The sequence below is a fragment of the Amblyraja radiata genome, chromosome 5 (assembly GCF_010909765.2).
Source record: "Amblyraja radiata isolate CabotCenter1 chromosome 5, sAmbRad1.1.pri, whole genome shotgun sequence".
In the NCBI taxonomy this organism is placed as follows: domain Eukaryota; kingdom Metazoa; phylum Chordata; class Chondrichthyes; order Rajiformes; family Rajidae; genus Amblyraja; species Amblyraja radiata.
In genome coordinates, this window is record NC_045960.1 from 86,929,103 (window position 1) to 86,950,641 (window position 21,539).

At 42.6% G+C, this 21,539-nt stretch overlaps 1 protein-coding gene across 1 annotated transcript in view; it reads right to left on the bottom strand.

Moving 5' to 3' along the window:
• Positions 1-4,465: 4,465 nt before the first annotated feature.
• sntg2 (syntrophin gamma 2) overlaps positions 4,466-21,539 on the bottom strand; it is a 218,657-nt gene continuing 201,583 nt past the window's right edge. The window contains exons 15-17 of the mRNA XM_033022079.1: positions 14,683-14,775; positions 13,300-13,410; positions 4,466-5,264 (exon numbers count right to left, since the gene is read on the bottom strand). Of these exons, the coding sequence (XP_032877970.1) occupies positions 5,133-5,264; positions 13,300-13,410; positions 14,683-14,775 (336 nt within the window). The 3' untranslated portion in view covers positions 4,466-5,132. The remainder of the gene's footprint in view (positions 5,265-13,299; positions 13,411-14,682; positions 14,776-21,539) is intronic.

Here is a 21,539-nt window from a genome sequence, read left to right on the forward strand (position 1 = left end):
AATGCACATTGTGATAGTGGCTGAGCATTGCAACCCATTTCCAATGTGCAGTCCAATGTGCAGTCCAATGTGCAGTCCAATGGTCATTCTAATCATGCTATATAATCACAGGCTGTGACATTTACGAAAGGGTGAACCTTGTTTTCTTGCAACATCATATGTTCCCTGCCCATTTAAAATAAAGGAGCTCGAGCAACTCCAAAGAAATTCCTAGCCTTGAGGCGAAAGCTTCTTAAAAGCCATAACAATGGGTTTTGAAATACAGTTCCAATTAGTAGGTCATCATGGAACAATAATCGGTAGAAAATTACATTGAACATTGTAAATACAATCATTTACTCACCACCAAACGCTTAGGCATTATTTAATTGCAAAGCTGAATGGATGGGAATATTAGTACTTGAAAGAATGTTTCATGTTATTAGTTGAATGGCTCCAGAACAATAGTTTCTGTTGCTAATGTTCAAGAGAAACACTATTTTGGTGGGAACCTGATCAAATTGATTATTATTTGATGATGAGACCATTTCAAATCACAATTATGTCTAAGAAATAAGGAAAATTAATTTCACCCTGGTGTTCTGCACTGAATAGCGTATAGCCTCACAGTTGCTGCATTGAAAGAAATATGGTTCACTTCAGTAGATGGCAAGAAAATCAATGCTGCATGATTCTGGACACCGAGGAGAATAGGGCCAGAAAAGTGCAAATTTTGGAATGGAATATAAATCTGCCAAACTTCTACCATGTGCTCCAAACAGTTTTATTGGTGAGTGTGAGGGAGCATGACAGCTTATTTCAACTCAGAAATGTCCCTGTGTTTGCACGTATATCCACAATTGTATACTGTATACCAATGTCAGGTGAAGGACAGACCTGTCATGATTTTTTGTGCTTTAAGGTGAGATGAAATGCCCGACAATTGTTGCATCTGCATCAACCCTGATCTTTACCGGTGTGCACCAGCACAATTTGCGTTTAATTTATATCAAAGACTATCTGGCTTTTGAATTTATGATTAATGAATGAAGTACAATTTGCAGCATATTAATGTAAAGAAAATCAATAAGCAGATGCCAATTAGCCAATCACTTTTTTTCAAATCAGAATACATAAACAGCTGCAAATAATTCATTTGAAGTAATTTGAAAGGTCTGAATATTAATTGTTTTGACAGTCTGGATTCTTAACGATAGGCTTTTGTCAAGAGGATTGCTGCTTATACCTCAATTAGAGAAATGGCAAGTTCAACTATTTTGACACATATGCCTGGTATTCTTGTTTTCAAGTTTAAAGGCGGACACATGACAGAATTCTATCAATCTTTCATAGAAACAGAAGTATCTTTACAGCTTTTAGCATGTGGACTATGATTTTATGAATTTATTACTATAGGACTTGTATCTAACATAGGACACCTCAAACATATCCCCAACCATGACCAGATGAGCACCAGGCTATCATCTCCCAGACTATCTATGATTTCATGTTCTCTGGCGATCTGTCCTCCACAGCCTCCACCTTCATCGTTCCCCAGCCCCAAGTGGCTGCTTCTCCCGCCTCCTGAAAAAAATCCACAAACACAACTGCTCTAGCAGATTCTGAAGGAGTGTGAAGAAGGGTCTCAACCCGAAACATTGCCTATTTCCTTCGCTCCATAGATGCTGCCTCACCCGCTGAGTTTCTCCAGCATTTTTGTGTACCTGCTCTAGCAGACCCATTGTTTCTGCCTGCTCCTGCCCCACTGAGCTCATCTCCACATATCTCGATTCTATCCTATTCCCCCTTGTCCACTCCCTTCCCACCTACATCCAAAACACCTCATGTGCCCTTCAACTCTTTATTAACTTTCAGTTTCCAGGCCCTCAGTCTGAAGAAGGATTCTGACCTGAAACATCACTTATCTTTTCTCCCCTGACCGGCTGAGTTACTCCAGCAATGCGTGTATCTTTCTTGTATCTTCCCAGTTTGATTATTAAGACCAATGAGTTTCTATTAAATTTTCATCTGTGCCATTTTAATATAGTTTTGGAATGATCAAAAAAGAAGAAAATAAGTCTAGCTCTGGGCTTGCCAGTCTCTCTGGGCTTGCCAGTCTCCTTGTTGGACATCCATGCACTATTTAGATGCTTCTCAGCTCAGAATGAAAAATAGGTAAAAATGTCTTCATACCAAGCAAACTGTGAAGAAGGGTTCCGACCCAAACTGAAGAAGGGTTTCGGCCCGAAACATTGCCTATTTCCTTTGCTCCATAGATGCTGCCTCACTCGCTGAGTTTCTCCAGCACTTTTGTCTACCTTCGATCTTCCAGCATCTGCAGTTCCTTCTTGAACATTCCGACCCAAAACATCACCTTTTCTTTTTCTCCAGAGATGCTGTCTGACTTCACTGAGTTACTCTAGCATTTTGTATCTATCATAAGCATAGTCAATATTGGGTTGTTTTTCAGTTATGGCAGGTAGGTAGAGGAGGATGTGTATCTCAGCAGGTCAGGCAGCATCATTGGAGGGAATGGAAAGACAATGTTTCAGGTCAGGACCCTTCTTCAGACTGAAAAAAAGGTGGGACTATGGAGGAGGGGACAGTCGTGAGAGTGGTTGCATCCTGTAGTATCGGTGGGGGTCCTGGTCAGGGGGAGGGTGAGCTTGCAATTCGTGGTGGACGTCAGATACATGAAGTAGTGCTTATTGAAGGTGTGGAACCGGCTGAGGATGAAGTGGAGTTGAGGTTCATGGTAGGTCTGGATGAGTGAGGCCCAGAGTTGCGAGACTGACTAAGTGAGGGCCAGTAGATACCGATGCATTGTGGAAAGTGTCAAATGTATGGCATGGAGGGAGAACTGTGGATGGAGTTTTGGTACCTTGGATTCAGGTTGGGCCTGAAGTGTGAAAGAAATATATGTGGCTGCGGCAGCAAATCTGGATCAGAGCATAGTGGAACTGAAGAAGGAAGCTAATCTGCAACATTGTCTGTTCATTTCCTCACTGATACTGCTTGACCATCTGAGTTCCTCCAGCACTTTGTTGTTCGTGAAAATTTTCAGCAACTGCAGTTTCTTCTATCTCCAAAAACATAGGTATCATGACCTATGATCTATTAATCTTGAGCTCAATCAGTGAAGTATGTCATGGCATAACAAAATAAATCTTCCAATCCAATTACGCTTTGATAATCATTGCAATTCTTAGCACAGATTCAGCTGCTTTACTTAGTCTTTCTTAATCTGTTAATTCTTTGACTAATTTTCTATATTCTAATCAGTAACTGTCCACATATCCAATGAGTAGAAACAGGAAACTGCAGATCCCAATGTTGCTTCCTGTACATTGGTAAGACCAATCGAAGACTTGCCGATCATTTTGATTCCCATTGGCGCTTTACCTGCAGGAACACCTCGTTGCTAACCATTTTAACTCCACTTCCTAGACTGATCCTTCTGTCCTGGGCCTCCTCCATTGCCAGAGTGAGATCACACAAACTGGAGAAACAGCACCTTATATGGTGTCTAACAACCTAACGGTATGAACATTGAATTCTCCAACTTTAGGTAACCTCTACAAAACCTTTGTTTTTTCCTCTTTTCCCTCAATTATAGACAATAGACAATAGGCAATAGGTGCAGGAGTAGGCCATTTGGCCCTTCAAGCCAGCACCGCCATTCAATGTGATCATGGCTGATCATCCCCAATCAGTACCCTGTTTCTGCCTTCTCCCCATATCCCCTGACTCCGCTATTTTTAAGAGCCCTGTCTAGCTCTCTCTTGAAAGCATCCAGAGAACCTGCCTCCACTGCCCTCTGAGGCAGAGAATTCCACAGACCTCAGAATTCCACAGAATTAACCCCCGCTCCCTCCCCTCCCTCTCCACCTACATTACTAAACAATTCATACATCGTGCTACACAATTTGCAACTCTCTAATTATTTTGTCTCATACCTAGTGTTTGTTCATCTCTGGCCTTGTCCAACCATCTGCCTATCAACCCCTCTAACATGTGTTCACCTATGACCTGCCATGTTTTGTCCTGCCCCTCCACTCTTTTAGCTTTCTTTCCTTCCATCCTTTCTAACAGTCGAAAGAAGGGTCCCGACCTGAAACGGTGCATATCCATGTTCTCCAAGAATTCTCCAAGAATGCTGCCTGACCTGTTGATTTACTCCAGCATTTTGTCTTTCCTTACATGCCTAATGCCCCTATTGATGAGATTATCTAATTCACACACGGTGTACGTTTAGTTGCTTAGTAACTCTGTGGAGATTTCAGCAGACGATTGTCACAGGCCTCAATGAGTTCTGCATGAACAAACATGAAGCACACATTTTGATATAAAGATTTACCATCTCATCTGTTAGGAAATAGAGTACAGACTGATAACTTACAATAAATCAGTATTTCTACAATTGTTAAGAGAAGTATTTTTTTTCTGCACAAAATAATTGGCTGTTGTTCATAAGATAAGACACCCTTTTAATGTTTTTGGTGAGGAATTCCAAATTATGTTAGTGCAAAAGTACACTGTTATGCTAACTGCAAATTTAAGAATTGTTACTAATCCTATAACTCTAAATTCATCAGCACTCAAAATCTATTAGAAAGAACACTCAATGTGCTTTTGCAAGAAAATAATGACATCAAAATCACAGCTGTCAATAAAAAAAGGAAATAAACACAAATTACAAAGTATCCTGTTAGTGCAAATTATGAATTGTGGAATATTTTGGAGTTTAGATTTCCATTTTTGCAAAATGATACCAGGAGGCTGAAAAGGGAGAATAATACAGTGCTGTACACACTGACAATGTGATTGACTTCCAATATGAAGGAAGATGTTTTTACCCTTAATTGTTGAAAACAAAACAAGGGCAATGTTGAAATCGGGTCAGAGAATAAAAGGGATATTATCAATTCGGATATGCACCTCTCACGATTCCCATTTACATTAAACGGAACCAAATATCAGGAAAGGTAAATCAACATCACCCACTTGACATCATCTCTTGCCAGAGTGTAACACATCTCTGACCTGTTTGCGCTCCATTCCCATTATGTGCTTGAAGTGGTCATAATGTGGTCATAAAGTGATTCATTTATGACAAGGAATACGATACATATCCAGCGGCTGAAGTCCCGTCTTTAGCTGCTGTACATATACTTCCGTGCAACATTCTGGCTGTCTACAAACAGTGGATCCACCGCTGCCACCTTTGCTGCTATGAATGAGTGTATGCAATGCAAAACTGCAGTCAGGTCAGCAAATTCCAGCTCCTGCAAAAAAAAACCCCAACATATTATTAGTTAATATGCGCAATTACAATAAAATTTATATTTTCCATCCACCAGTCAGAGCATGCATTGTTTTCTGGTAGGTACATACACTTAGAGTGATATAAAAGATAAAAAGCTTTTCAGCCATAATCAAAGTAGTTCGGATAATTTCCCTTTCATTGGTAGAATCATCAATAATTTGGCAATTTCATGAATGAATGAACTATAGCGTTTTATCAGTCCTGAAGGCATGCCAAAGCACTTCATAGCTAATTAGTAACTTTTTTTTGATTGACTGAAATATGCAACATGAAAACACTCTACTCAATCCACTCCAACCATCAATCACCCGTTCATATTAGTTCTATCTTATCCCACTTTCTCATCCACTCCTTACACACTAGTGGCAAATTATAGAGGTTAATCAACCCACAAACCCACATGTCTTTTAAATGTGGGAGGAAACAGGAGCACCTGAAAGATGCCCACGTGGTCACAGCGAGCACTCCACACAGACAGCACCCGAGATCTCTGAGCTCTATCAGCTGTGCCACTGAGCCACCCCATGCCACAGTTCTGCCCCAAAATTCTTCATGAAGGCCAATCAGTGCAGTTATTAAAGTAAATATAGCGATCACCAAACTGCCATTCACAGCCTGTATGTCTGTGGCAGGTGATGAAGGAACTAATACCCTGTTCACAGAAGCTCATTTTGTCAAAGTTCTGCCAAAGTCACTAAGTTCTTGCCTCATTAAAGCCCTGGTCCAAATATGGACAAAAGAACATCGGCGATGTGTGAGGACCTGGCTTTGATAAAAGGGTAGCATTTGTTAGGGTATGGCATTTAGGAATCCTAGCTGAACTGGAGTCAAAGGGAATCGGTGGAAAACCCTGCACTGGTTAAATCACACCTGGCATCTAGGTTGTGGTGGATGATCTGAGCCATGGGATATCTCCACAGGAGTTCCTCATGGCAGTGTCTCAGGATAATCCATCTCAGTTGATTCCTTCAATCAGTGTCAGAAGTAGGGGTGTTTGCTGTAGATTGCACAATGTTCAGTATCGCTTGTGACTCCTCAGATAATGGAGCCGTTCACACCCAAATGCAACAACACCTGATCAATGCCTGGGCTATTAGATGACAAATAACATTCACATCACACGTGCCAGATGATAGTCAACAATAGAACATCCACCTTTAACACTTGAAATTCAATGGCATTACCATCACTAAATTCTCCACTGTCAATATCCAGGGGGGTTACCATTAACCAGAAACTAAACTTAAGTAGCCATATGTGCAATGAGAGAGATTAGAGGCTAGAGGTCGCAGCAAGTAATTAATCTCCTCATTCTCCAAAGCCTGACCATCTGCAAATCTCAAGTCAAGAATGTAATGGATTGGTCATCACTTGCCTGGATAAGTGCAGTTTCAATAACACTCAAGAAGCTCAACACCATACAGGACACCATCAGTCTGAAGAAGGGTCTCGACCCGAAACGTCACCCATTGCAACTCTCCAGAGATGTTGCCTGTCCCGCTGAGTTACTCCAGCACTTTGTGTTTACCTTCGATTTAAACCAGCATCTGCAATTCTTTCCAACACACCAAACAGGACATAGCAGCCTGCTTGCCAGCTACCCAATCCACAACCATGCATTCACTCCATCACCGGTACACAGTAGCAGTGGTTGTACCATCTGCAGAATGTACCTCAGCAACTCACCAGAATTTCTTAGGCAGTACCTTCAAAACCCATGACCTCTACCAGTCAGAAGGAGCAAAAATGTATCTAGAAATTGCCCTCCAGGCCACTCAGCATCCTGACTTGGAAATATGTTGTCGTTCCTTCATCATCACTGGTTAAAAATCCTAGAATCCACCAACTAACAGTGGCTAACAGGAAATCTGAAAATCTGTTCCTCCATGTCAGTTGTCAAGTCATTTTTAATTAATCAAAGAATTGCAGCAGTTCAGAAAGGTAGCTCACCACCATTGTCTCAAGGACACCTGGGGATGAGCAATTAAATGTTACCTCAGCCATTGACGCACAACCCCTTGGATGAATAATACAACACAAAAAGATTGGTATTTAACATGGACTAATTGGCCAGATTAACAGAACTCATAAGTTTTTATATATCTTTGATATCCGACTGGATTGGTACACAATGCTTTGCACAAGATTGTCCTCAGGTCAAGACCTGAAGTTAGATCAAATTCTATAATCTTCAAACTATCTTATTGCCTATCTTATGATTGAACCGGGTAGACACTGAGACACTGAAATCCAGTTTAGGTCACACAACAACTCCACTGATACCAAACTGCATCAAAAGTAATAGAAATTCCAAACAGCTCTAATTATTTTCTGATGCTGATCAATAAAAGAAGATTAATACTTATTAAAGGGAGAGAAATATAACATATAACAATTACAGCACGGAAACAGGCCATCTCGACCCTTCTAGTCCGTGCTGAACACGTATTCTCCCCTAGTCCCATATACCTGCGTTCAGACCATAACCCTCCATTCCTTTCCCGTCCATATAACTATCCAATTTATTTTTAAATGATAAAAACAAACCTGCCTCCACCACCTTCCCTGGAAGCTCATTCCACACAGCCACCACTCTCTGAGTAAAGAAGTTCCCCCTCATGTTACCCCTAAACTTCTGTCCCTTAATTCTCAAGTCATGTCCCCTTGTTTGAATCTTCCCTACTCTCAGTGGGAAAAGCTTATCCACGTCAACTCTGTCTATCCCTCTCATCATTTTAAAGACCTCTATCAAGTCCCCCCTTAACCTTCTGCGCTCCAAAGAATAAAGCCCTAACTTGTTCAACCTTTCTCTGTAACTTAGTTGCTGAAACCCAGGCAACATTCTAGTAAATCTCCTCTGTACTCTCTCTATTTTGTTAACATTTTGTTGACAAGTTCAATTCAGAAAAGTCTAAACTGCATATCTGACAGGCACAGACACTTCCTCTGCAGCTGTGAAGGAGAGGGTGGGCAAGATGGTATAACAAAAGAAAAACTGAGAGGAAATTCTAGAGTCAATTTTCAATTATACCACATTGCAGAGAAAAATCTTTGCCTTATTTCAATGTAGCTGTTGACAATGCGATCTTCAGAACTAGTAACAAAATAAATTGGATATTTTTCAGTAAAATGGGGTAATGATGTAGATCAGGAGAGGCGGCACGGTGGCACATCGGTAGAGTTGCTGCCTTACTGTGCCAGAGACCCAAGTTCAATTCTGACTATGGGCACTGTCTGTATGGAGCTTGTACATTCTCCCGGTGACTGCGTGGGTTATCTCCGGGTACTCAACTTTCCTCCCACACTCCTAAGACATACAGGTTTTTAGGGTAATTGGCTTTGACTGAAATTGTCCATAGTGTGCAGGATAGTGCTAGTGTATGGGGATTGCTGGTTGTAGTATTCAGTATTCAGTATTTCTTTAGTGTATAAATTTAAAAAAAAAGAAAAGGATAAATACATAGAGCTTTAAAAACAAATTAAAATTACCATGGTTAAAATAGAAAATAGGCCTAAAATTAACAATATAATAAAAACAGACATTCTGATCGACAGTGGCTTTACAGTGGCTTTACTTTGACAGGTGCCTAACTGTCAAAGTATGGGCGGGGTTGGATGTGTTGGTGAGCGATATTTTGGGCGGGGACAAAGTCCGTTAATCAGTCTTATTGCCTGTGGGAAGAAGCTGAGGAGCATCCTGCTGGTTTTGCAGCTGATGCTCCTGTACCTCTTCCCAGATGGCAGAATGGAGAAGTTGTGGTGTGATAGGTGGTAGGGGTCCTTGATGATGGAGATGGCTCTACTGATGCTCCTCTTCTTGTATATCTCCAGCAGGAAAGGGAGTGGGGCACCAATAATCCTGCTGGCGGTCTTCACTATCCTGTTTAGTTGATATTGTTCGTAAGCCTTGCAGCTCCCGAACCAGGAAGTGATGCCGTAGGTTATTATGCTTTCGATTGTGCCCCTGTAGAAGGTTCTTAGATGGGCAGTGGGGAGACCTGCTTTCCTTAGTCTCCGGAGAGGGTGGAGTCGCTGTTGGGCTCTTTTGATCACTGCTGTGGTGTTGGTCATAGAGGTCAGGTCATCCGACAGGTGGAGTCCTAAGAACTTCACACTGCTGACCCTCTCCACAGCAGCTCCATCAATGTACAGCGGTGTGTGGTGTTGTTTTCCCGCCCTCCTGAAGTCGACCACCATCTCCTTAGTTTTTTCCACATTAAGAGTGAGGTTGTGGGATCTGCACCATCCTGTGAGCAGCTCCACCTCCATCCTGTACGCCGACTCATTATTGTCGCTGATGAGACCCACCACTGTTGTGTCATCAGCGAACTTGTTGATATAGTTGTTACTGAGTCTAGCAGTACAATCATGTGTAAGCAGACTAAACAGCAGGGGGCTTAGGACACAGCCTTGGGGTGAGCCAGTGCTCACGGCGATGGTTCTTGATGTCCGACTGCCCACCCCGACTGTCTGCTGCCGTTGTGATAAAAAGTTAAGGACACAGTTGCAAGTGCCAGTATCCACCCTTAACAGCTTCAGCTTCTCCACCAGCTGCTGTGGAATGATTGTATTAAAAGCGGAGCTGAAGTCTATAAAGAGGATCCTGGCATAGGTATTTTTCCGGTCGAGATGTGACAGTACGAGGTTCAGTGTTGTTGAGACTGCATCCTCTGTGGAACGGTTGGCTCTATAAGCGAACTGCAGTGGGTCTAGGTCGGCAGGGAGACAATTTTTAATGTGCTGCATAACCAGCCGCTCAAAACACTTCATTAATATGGGTGTGAGAGCCACTGGGCGAAAGTCATTGAGACAGGCTGGGTTGGGTTTCTTCGGGACAGGGGCGATGGTGGCACTTTTAAGACAGTTGGGCACTACTGCCTGGCTGAGTGAGATGTTAAAAATGTCTGTAAAGACATCTTTTAGTTGCTCAGCACAGTCCCTTAAAACGCATCCAGGGATGTTATCCGGCCCTGCAGCTTTGCGTGGATTGATGCTGGCAAAGGCCTTTTTAACTCCGGCTGTGGACAGCCTGAGTGACTGGTCGCTGGGTGATGGCAGGAGTGCTCGTATCTGGGTGGTATTTTTAACCTCAAACCGTGCGTAAAACTCGTTCAGTTCATCTGGTAGAGAAGGGTCGTTTTGGCATATCCGCAGCGGGGGGGGGGGGTATGAAATCCCTGCCACAAGCGACGTGTTTCTTTGTCATTTGTGAAGTGGCTATTAAGTTTTTGTACATACCGCCTCTTCGCTTCCCTGATCCCCCGGGATAGGTTACTCCGTGCCAGTTTGTATGCTGCGTTGTCCCCAGATTTAAATGCAGCATTCCGGTCTCTCAGTAGAGAACAAACCTCCCCAGTTAGCCAAGGTTTCTGATTGGCACGCCTCTTGACGGTTTTAACCACTGTCACATCATCAATGCATTTATTGATGTATCCGATGACGGATTCTGTATATTCTTGGAGGTCATTGCCACTGTCATCTGTTGCTGCCTCTCTGAAAATGGCCCACTGTGTGATTTCAAAACAGTCTTGCAGTGCTGCGGTAGCTCCCTGTGGCCATATTCTGACTTCTTTGACCATTGGCCTGTCCTGTTTCACCCTGGGTCTGTATGCAGGTGTGAGCATAACCGCCAGGTGGTCAGAGTTGCCGATATGGGGGAGGGGGGCTGCTTTATATGCATCTTTAATGTTCGTGTACACCAGGTCTAGTTTGTTCTTTCCCCTGGTTGCAATGTTCACATGCTGGTAAAATTTAGGCAGAACAGATGTAAGACCTGCCTGGTTGAAATCCCCAGCTGCCATGAAGAAAGCATCGGGATGTTCCCTCTGCTGCTCACTGATGTTGTTGTAGAGTTCTGTCATAGCGTCCTTCACGTCCGCGCTCGGTGGTACATAGACGGCCGTTATAAAGACTGCCGTTAGCTCCCTCGGTAAGTAGAAGGGTCGGCATTTCACAGTCATTAGCTCTACGTGGGGTGAGCAGTAAGTGGAATCCCGACACCACGATCTATTAACATACACAGCCAGGCCGCCCCCCCCTTGAATACCAGCTAGCGAAGCTCTGTGTAGCATCAGCCCATCCAGCTGGATCGCAGCGTCCGTGATGTTCTGGTTCAGCCAGGTCTCCGTAAGGACGTAGACACAGCAGTTCTTCACGCTACGTTGAGTAGCTCTCCACGCTCTGATGTAGTCCATCTTGTTATCGAGGGAGCGGACATTTGCCAACATGAGTGTAGGCACTGCTGGTTTATAGGGATTAGCGACTAGCCTAGCGTAGACTCCTCCGCGCTTCCCCCGCTTCCGCATCCTGCTACACCACTTGCAGTGATTCCTCACCAATGTTGTTCCAGGTACAGCCGCGGCTTTCCGTGGGCCTACGCGGCGCAGAAGTCCCAGCTCGCCCAGAACGCTCCGTAAGTGTTTGTTACAGCAAGAAGCTTTGTTGTGAGTGTCCAACAGAAACTGTCGCTCCTACTGCCGCACATACATACTCTCTCTCAACACACATTCTCCAGTCACACCACTCGCTCCAATAACACGCGAAAGCACTGAATTTCCACTGAGAGAGGCCGCTACAAACACCGGTCGCACTGCCATCTTGACTTGGCAAGGATTCAGTGGGCCAAAGGGCCTGTTTCTGCACAGTATCTCTAACAAAAAGTAGAACTGGGAGTAGAATTAAGATAGAAAAGATTGTCTGCAGATCAGTAGAGCTGGGGAGGAATTGAAGTTCAGGAGGACTTGGAAGGGGTTAAAATCAGAAGGACTAGGGAGGCAACATTTGCTTGAACCTCAACCATGCACCACTGCACCTCCCATCACTCAATACATCAGGTGCAGAAGTCGTTGAAGTAACAAGCTGTGTGTGTGAATGATTTCTGACAGGTTGGGAGGTGAGTAGATGGTTAAAGTAATCCATGTTGTGGCAGTAACTGCTGGAATATTTTTATAAGATATGGACCAATGATTCTTCAAAATTCTGCAATCTATTACACCCAGCATTGTGTTACGATTATGTGCCTTGCAAAACATTAAAAAAGATTACACTTGCAAAATTAACAATGCTGAAAACAAGAAATTTGTTTTTCAAGTATTGACTCAAATTTAATTTTCACAAGACTTGATGAGACATTAAAATGTGAGCCTGAATATTGACTAGCATTGTATTGAGAACTATCATGGAGTTAAGTATTTACTAAAGTGGGATTTGACTCTCAGGACATTTTCCTTTTTTTTTCTCTTCTGCTCAGGCTATCCCTCAGGGACAAGTATGCCTCAGCCCTCCGCATGTGCAGAAGAAAAAAGATGGAGCAGGATGTGCCTGAAGGATGGTTAGTTTATAACCATTTCTACCACTTATTCAAGTGGTAGAATAAATGGCTCTGCCATTTCTACCACTTATTCAAGACCTCCATATGCTCCTGTTACAAGGCCTTGAGATTATTGTGCAGGAAAGAACTTCAGAGCTGGTTTATATTTAATATTCTTAACATGGTCATTAGATTAATTGCAAAAGGAATAATTGTTTCCATACATAAATTTGAATTCCTCTGCTGCATAAATTAATGAGACAGAATATAAGTATGTGTTGGAAATTCAGAAAATATGTTGCTGAAGAGCAGCTTCTGAACCATTGAGATGGAGGACAATTCAAAAGAAGATAGTAATACCACCCTCAGCTTTGAAAATTGTTGATCTATAGAACTGCCAACTAATTAACAAAGCATTCTACGAGAGATTACAAGAAATGTGAAGAATCCATAAACTTTGCAAATAAAACTTCTCTTGGTTGTTATTTTGAAGGAAAATATCAAAACAAAAACAGGACAATCATTTGACAATCTTTCCTTAATGTATATTACGGGTTGGAACTTGCAATTGATCTCCAATACATTACAGGCATTTAGTATTCACATGCCATGCAACTATTTAAGAGAATATTTCTCCTGTGATGAATGGTATTCCAATTACTTTGATTGCACAAAATGAAGGTACCTTCATGTCAATCTGTCTGGTATCTGTTTTCTGAAACAATAATTTCACACATGTTTTTCCATCATCAGAAGATCCTTTGAGCTGTGAGAATTTGAATCTCCAGACAATATCCTGCAAGGTAAGTTAGAATGTCATTATTTATCTATCGACATGTGGAATAAACAATATGAATTGTGTATACAGAATATTGATTTTAACCATAATTAGTTGTGATTTTGATTTGTCTGGGATTAGCACATCAAAACAGCATGCATGCCAGACTCATAGAGTTACCCACCATGGAAGCTGGCCTTTTGGCCCCTCGTCTATGCCCTCCAAAGTGTCTTCCTGAGCTTGTTTCATTTGCAAACATTTATCCCTCTGAATCTCTCCTATCCATGTACCTGTCCAAATGGTTGTTAAAGACTCTACAACTGCCCCTTGCAGATGGTTCCATACTTCTGTTGCGAAAAACATGCCTTGCAGATTGCCTTTAAATCTTTCACTTCTAACCTTAAACCAGCACGCTATAGTTGTGATTAACCTACCCTGGGAATAGGGTGACTACCCTATCATACTTCTGCTCCTCATGATTGTATAGATCTCTGTAAGGTCACTTCTCAGCCTCCTTCTCTCCGGGGACAACAACCCAAGCCTCTCCATTCTCTCCCACTTCTGCTGTGATCTGATACCCAAGTCCTCCCTGCTAGTGACTGTCTCCTGACAAACCCTTTCCCCATCATCCACCCGACCATAACTCTGGAATTCAAATTGCACCCATTTCCCACCCTGTCTGAACCCATCCTTTATCGATTCCAAGCAGCCGACCCCCTGCAAATCCTTGGTTACAAGTTTCATACTGATTCCTAAGTTTCATATTGATTCCGAAGCTCATTTTCCCTCCCTACCATGCCAGCCCCTCCAATTACTGACCATCATCCACAGCCAATAACCCCTACTGAGCCTCAGCTGCAAATCCCCCTCTGTATCCTTGACTTTTCTTCAGCTCCCAACCGCTCGCTCTTGTGTCTGGGATTGATTATTAGTTGAATAAGATCTTTCAAAAATTCTTACAATATTACTAGTGTCACACTTCTCAATCATGATCATGACTGATCTGTCAGAAAAACTTAATATGTCTTTTTTTTTAAATACTGCACTAAAACCTACAATATTTTCAATTCGCAATCAATATAATTTGAAAATGGACTTGTCAGATTTTCTGCTCTGTGAGCTAGTGCTCCTGCTGTGAGCACTTGCTTTAATGAGCTATAGATCGTTCTATAACAGAATGAAATTGATTTTGTGATTCACATCAGAAGCATTATCTTACAAATTAAATCTGAAATGTGTTTACTTTATCTGTTTAGCAACACTTCTGCCGAACACTTAGTATTTCCTCACCTTTGTGTTATCATCAACACAGGTAAATCCCGAAGCAAAGTCTATTGTGAAGGAAAATGCCTGGCCTTGCCAAGTGCATCCATATGTCTTAGACTGGTGAAAGGAAAAGACAGGTATGTTAATAAAGATTTAAAAAAATCCATACATCTTTAATATACACAGATACAGTTGGTGCATTGCTCAGTCAGCAAGCTAGATAATTGAGATATCGAAATGAACCATGAAATAATGCCTCTAATTTCCATGGAAGAAATCCAACCACTAAGCCTTCTCTCCTCAACTCCAGGCTATATTTTTTAAATTAAAATGCCTGCTACATGTTCCACTTGAAAATATTTCTGAAACCATTGCTTTACAATTGTTACTCCAGACACACACTTCCAAGTTGCCTTAATGCAGAGGGAAATAGCAACAGATTACAAATCCCAGTGTACACATGTAGGACAATATACAATTACTCAGCTCATCTATAGGGTTTATAAAGCATTAAAGGATAGGTCATTTTAGGGAGATTAGAAGTGGGCCAACTTGTCACACAGGTTTTTGGGTTTAGCCATGCTTCTGGAAGTATTATTTCCTTGTCTTTGCTTCTTTACTGTAGTGTCACAATGCACTTTTAATCTTCATCGTCCATTTATCCACCTAAAGGCTGCTTAGTAACAGTTACCATATTTGAGTAATTCACGTGTGAAACACATTGCCACATTTCGAACTAAAGATAAAGCACAACATATAAAAGTCGTCATTCCCTGGTAAACAGGCGTTTGAAGTGTATTGGAAGAAACAGGAACGCAAAGCGGGAGAATTAATACAAATTGCACCCATTTCCCACCCTGTCTGGAGTCACTGGAGTCACTCTTATGCCACATAGGTGTGCAGCTACCTTTGGACTAAATTGCAAATGGTTTTTGCTACCCTGTATCCATAGGTAAATACAATTTAAATTTACTCTAAATGTTAGTCAGTTAGTTTGGAGGGCTTTTATGGGGGGGGGGGGGTGAAGGGGGAAACTTTAATTCTTAGTCCCCTACCTGGTCGGAGAGACGGGGAGTGGGCAATGCCTTACCGGGTCGCCGTGCAGTAAGCTCCGGAGCGCTGTGGCCGCCGATTCCCAACATCGCGGAGCTGGGGCTGTGGGCGTCCGGCCGCAGGCGGCGCCGGTTAGAGCTCCGACCCCGGCAACTCAACCCCTGGCTGCGCGGCGCTCCAAATCCAGCGCGGTCCGCGGCCGGACGCCCGCAGCCCCAGCTCCGCGATGTTGTGTGTCGGCGGCCACAGCGCTCCGGAGCTTACCGCACGGCGACCCGGTAAGGCATTGCCCGCTCCCCGCTGGTATCCCAGTGCTGCGACGCCGCCGACTCCCAACATCGCGGAGCTGGGGCTGCGGGCGTCCGGCCGCGGGCCGCGCTGGATTTGGAGCGCCGCGCAGCCAGGGGTAGAGTTGCCGGGGTGTACTATATTTATTTTGAACCCCCGAGACTGTTATTTTAATGACAGTGGCATGAGATGCATTCAATGCATTATTTTACTGAAATAAATTTTATCCAACTCTCCAATGGGGTTTTTCAAATCAATGTGAGTAGTATAACTTCATTACCCAGTCATCAGCACACTTGCAAACTGTGGTGACAACTCACTTCAGTGATCGGTTCCTGCCATCAGAATTGTACGTATCTTTGCAAGCAGGTCCAATTCTAATGCACTTGGCATGCCCAATTTCAGATCCTCTGCACATAAACTACCATGTCTTTGCATTAAAAAAAAAATCACAATCTCTCATTCAAAATATATACTTCCAAACTACAGACTGAAAGCATTTATTCAGTTAAAATACAGGCACATAGACTGTTGTGAAAACACAATTTCTATTGTTGCCATTTAATTGTTTTCTGGGTATGAAATTAATTCCAAAGTTGGAAGCAGAATGCATCCAGCTGATGGACATAAATAACACATGCACCACTGCTGGCTTGGGATAATGTGCAATAAACTCATTATCCATCAGCCAATAAACACAGAGTAAAAACAGGTCCACACTCACTTCCACAAAGCCCCATTTCTGTAACATTTACTTCTGACTCCTCAATAGTAAGTTTAAATTTAAAAAAAACTGTTGTGATAGTGCAGACTCAACTGATAAACAGGCTCACGAAAACACTTTAGAACAAGATCAGTTATGACTTGTGGCATGAGAATACGATAAGGGCACTTATTAAAGCAGGAAATACCAAATGAGTTTGGACAATAACCAAAGCAAAAATAATCCAACTGTCTTAAAGTGTTAAGGATTAATGTTCAGTGAAAACGAGGATCCCTATTTAAAGATCATTAAAACATTACCCTAAACAAACACCCACCCTCCATTTACATATGAGGATGGGAGAACCCCTTTTACAGAGAATGAAAAAGATTTCACTCTGGAAAATATATTGCCAAAGAACCTGTCACTTCTAAAGTGATCTAAAAAAAATAGGAATAAAAGTACAAGTTAAACATGTGTGTAGGAAATAACTGCAGATGTTGGTTTAAACCGAAGATTCACACAAAAAGCTGGAGTAACTTAGTGGGTCAGACAGCATCTCTGGAAAATAGGAATAGGACGTTTCTGAAGAAACTCAGTCTTAGTGGAGACTCTCAGTCTGAAGATGGGTCTCAACTCAAAACGTCATCTATTCCTTTTCTGACCTGCTGAGTTATGCCAGCTTTTGTGTTTACATTCTAAACAAGTTACTCATTGGACATTTGCTTCCATTTATTGCTCCGTGGTAGTCTATCCCTTTTTTACTCTCACTTCTGGAATTTATTTATTTGGTCCACACATGGGTCAAAGCTATGATGAGGTTTGGAGCTTCATTCATTCATCATCGTTGAAAACATTAGTGATGCAGTGGTGCTAGATTCCGACGGGAACAGTGATGGACGCACCACACATCTCTGTCCTCCAGTTACTGCGGACTTCCGCTGCTGGAAGTACAGGATTTTGGTGTGTGTGCTTTATCATCGTTCTTTACAATGCTATATATGACAGTGATCGCAACTTCTACTAAGTGTGGATGGCCGTTGGCTCGCTAGAAGCTCATCCGCCCTTTGACAGGTCTTGTTTTTGGTCCTGATGGGGGTCACCGATTATCTGACCCCCCCCCCCCGACCTGACCTGAGTAAGGAAACCCAAGCTGGATGTCGGTACGCAGTCTGCTGGTGAGTAAATACATTTGCTAGTGTTAATGCTGTCCAAATTGGAGAGGCCAGGACACTAAAATTGAATAAAGGCTTCTGGGCTGCTAGGCCATTTAGTCAATTTAAATGTGCCTTCTGCAGAAATAGGACATGCTGCCACTTTGTCTAGAACCTATATAAGAGTTGCAGGAAGAGAATGGAACATCTGCAGATCTTGACAAATAGGTGCAAATTGCATGGAATGGATTGGATGAATGCAAACCAGACATCCACATTGTCCATATTGTTGCAAAGCTTTACTTTGCTGGATGTTGATTGGATTAAGTATTGAGACTTGTCTGGATTTCTTGAATATCAAGGCACATGTTGCGATGTTTGCTTCCTTTCAGAAGCTCCATTTGAATACATTGTATTAGTCAGTGTATTATTGGGTTAGGGAAATGTCTATTATGTACTGTGTTAATTGATATCTGTTATTGGACTGCAAAGAGGCCACCCCCATGTGGTTCGACCCCTGAAGGTTTGGGAACCTATAAAAGGCCGCTCCCACGAGGTCCTGTGTCGATCTTCCGGGAGAACGCTTGGGACTGCGTGACCTTCTGGAGTGTCTTTGCCTGAACGAGGCTAAAAGGGCTTGGCCAGGCAGATACGAGGATCGAACCCGCGGTGGTTAGATATAGTAGTGGGAACTGTAATTGTGTTTTGTCAAAATAAAGATTAGTTGCGCAAGTGCTTGACTCAGTGATTTTTGACTGAAACTAGACTGGGGGAGGGGGGGGGGGGGAGCTTAGAATGAGCTATTTACACTAGCAATGATAACAAGGACACATTCCATCATTCTGTAGGTGGAGTGGAGTCTGACTGGATGATAATAATCAGATTTATCCTGCCATTTGTGGACAAGATATACTTGGACAATTTTCTACTTGCTCAGTAGATACTAAGCAGAACTAGAACTGCATGGATAGAGGCATGGCCAGTTCTGAGGCACAAATCAAAGTGGAAGAACTCATATTTTGCTTTGGGAGCTTACAACGTATGAACATTGATTTCACTCATTGTAAGTAACTCCTGCATTCCCACCCCTCTCCTCCCTCCCCCACCCTAGTTGGCCTACCAGTTCCACTGGTTGCATCCTTGTATCCCACTTGTTACCACACCTTCCCCAGCTTCACCCTTGCTGAGATAATCTGTTGCTGCCATGATTTGTTCAGGCCTTTTCTCATTTATGGCATTGCATGTACTGAAATGAATTGGCAGAAAACTATCATCTGTGATGCTGGGATCTCAGAAGGAAGCTGAGCTGGATCAGTTTCCCTCCACATCTGATTGAACATGTTTAAGAGGGCTTCAGTCTTAACTTAACACTCTTGATAATTGAGAATAGAGTTGGTTTTGGACCATCGGTTGCCCATCTGCAGTTAATTATCCACTATTATCATTGACAGGATATGATAGCATTGAAGACCTATAACCTGATTCATCGATTGTGAGATTGTTATCTCTATAATGTTTGCCATTTTTACTGCTTAGTATACTTGTTATCTTGTGTTGCAGCTTCACCAGTCTAGCACCTCATCAATTTCAGATATGCACAAAGTTGTTCCCAGCACGTCCTTCTGCACACTTGATTAAACCAGAGATGATTCCCAACCTTAGCTGCAATGGCAGACTGAGAACAATACCAGGAGGTATTGGTTTGTATGTAAAAAATTCACAAAGTGCTGGAGTCACTCAGTGCATCAGGCAGCATCGCTGGAGGGCTTGGACAGGTAATGTTTTGGGTCGGGACCCTTTGTCTGGCTGATTGTAGTCGGGGACAGAAAACAGAAGCGAGGTAGGGGTGGGACAAAATCGGCAAGTGATCGGTGGATAAAGACGAGAGTTCAGTTCAATTTAGTTTATTGTCACGTATACCAAGGTACAGTGAAAAGCTTTTGTTGCGTGCTATCCAGCCAGTGGAAAGGCAATCCATGATTACAATTGAGGCATTCACAGTGTACAGATACATGTAAAAAGATTTAGAGTGTATTAAGATTTAGAAAGTTAAGTTCACGGACCGCTATTTGTATTGTTTGTGTGAGTGCTTAAGGATTTTTGAGTGTTAGACAATTGAAGTAAAAGTGTGTTTGAATTAAATATTTGTAATTGTTTAGATTGTAGTATTGTTAGAATCTGATTCGTGGTGGTTCGATCAGGGCTCGTACTCTTTCGATCGCTGTGTCGGAGGAGGAGTCGTTCCGTTGACCGAGTACACCATGAGGAGGATTTATTACAGTGTGATTTATCAGCATAATAAGTGGATGCTTGTAGTTTATATTGGGGTGTGTCTTGGGTTACTTGTAATTGGGGGAATATTTTCTTTTTTGATTATAGTCTTACTGGCGTGGTTCGGATTTGTTTGTCTGTGCGAACTTAAAGTGGGTTGAGTGGGAGAGATTCATTGATTGTGAGATTGCTTATCTCTATAATGTTTGCTATTTCTACTGCTTAGTATACTTGTTATCTAGTGTTGCAGCTTCAGCAGTCTAGCACCTCATCAATTTTAGATATGCACGAAGTTGCTCCCAGCACGTCCTTCTGCATACTTGATAAAACCAGAGATGATTCCCAGGCTTTGCTGCAATGACAGACTGAGAGCAATACCAGGAGGTATTGGTTTATATGTAAAAAATCACAAAGTGCTGGAGTAACTCAGTGCATCAGGCAGCATCGCTGGGGGGCATGGATAGGTAATGTTTGGGTTGGGATCCTTCACCTGGCTGATTGTAGTCAGGGACAGAAAATTGAAGAGAGGTGGGGTGGGACAAAATCAGCAAGTGATAGGTGGATAGAGATGAGAGTTCAGTTCAATTTAGTTTATTGTCACGTATACCAAGGTACAGTGAAAAGCTTTCATTGCGTGCTATCCAGCCAGTGAAAAGACAATGCATGATTACAATTGAGCTATTCACAGTGTACAGATACATGATAATGGAATAACGTTTAGAGTGCGGTTTGATTGGCAGATGGGTAGGCAAAGGCTAGAGATGAAAAAGAATCATAAGTGTGTGAGATAATGAGAGGTGGAGTGAAATGTGAAGCCAAAGAAAGGGAAATAGATGTGTGGCGGGGGGGGGGGGGGGAGAGAGGGGGTCTTTATAATAGAAATAAGTAGATACCTGCATGGGGCCCAAGAAAGAGAGTGAGGAGAAGAGGGAAGGGGAGGGTATAATCAAAATTTTAGAGAATTCAATGTTCATACCATTGGGCTATAAGCACGTATCTACTGATAAAAGCCCCTGTCCCACTTCCCGAGTTACTCACAAATTCTCCCGTAGCGAGTCCATAGATATTTTGTAGCGGCTCGTAATGCCAGCCGTAGGTACTCGGGGGATCAGGTAAGTCGGGACGTTTTTTCAGCATGTTGAAAAATGTCCACGAGTAAATAAAATAGCCCCGAGTACCTACGGCTGGCATCTCCGAGTTTGAATCAAGGGGAAAACTCGGGAGAATTCGTGAGTAACTCGGGAAAGTGGGACAGAGGCTTAACATGTGTAGGCTTCTTGTATTCCAGAAATTGCTAACAATGAAGACAAAGAGGATTTTTCACTGTCTTGTGATTTCAGCAGCCTGTGCAACAATAAATTTGCTTCATTTTGTGTTCATACTTAGAATCGCAGAGTCATGGAGTCATACAG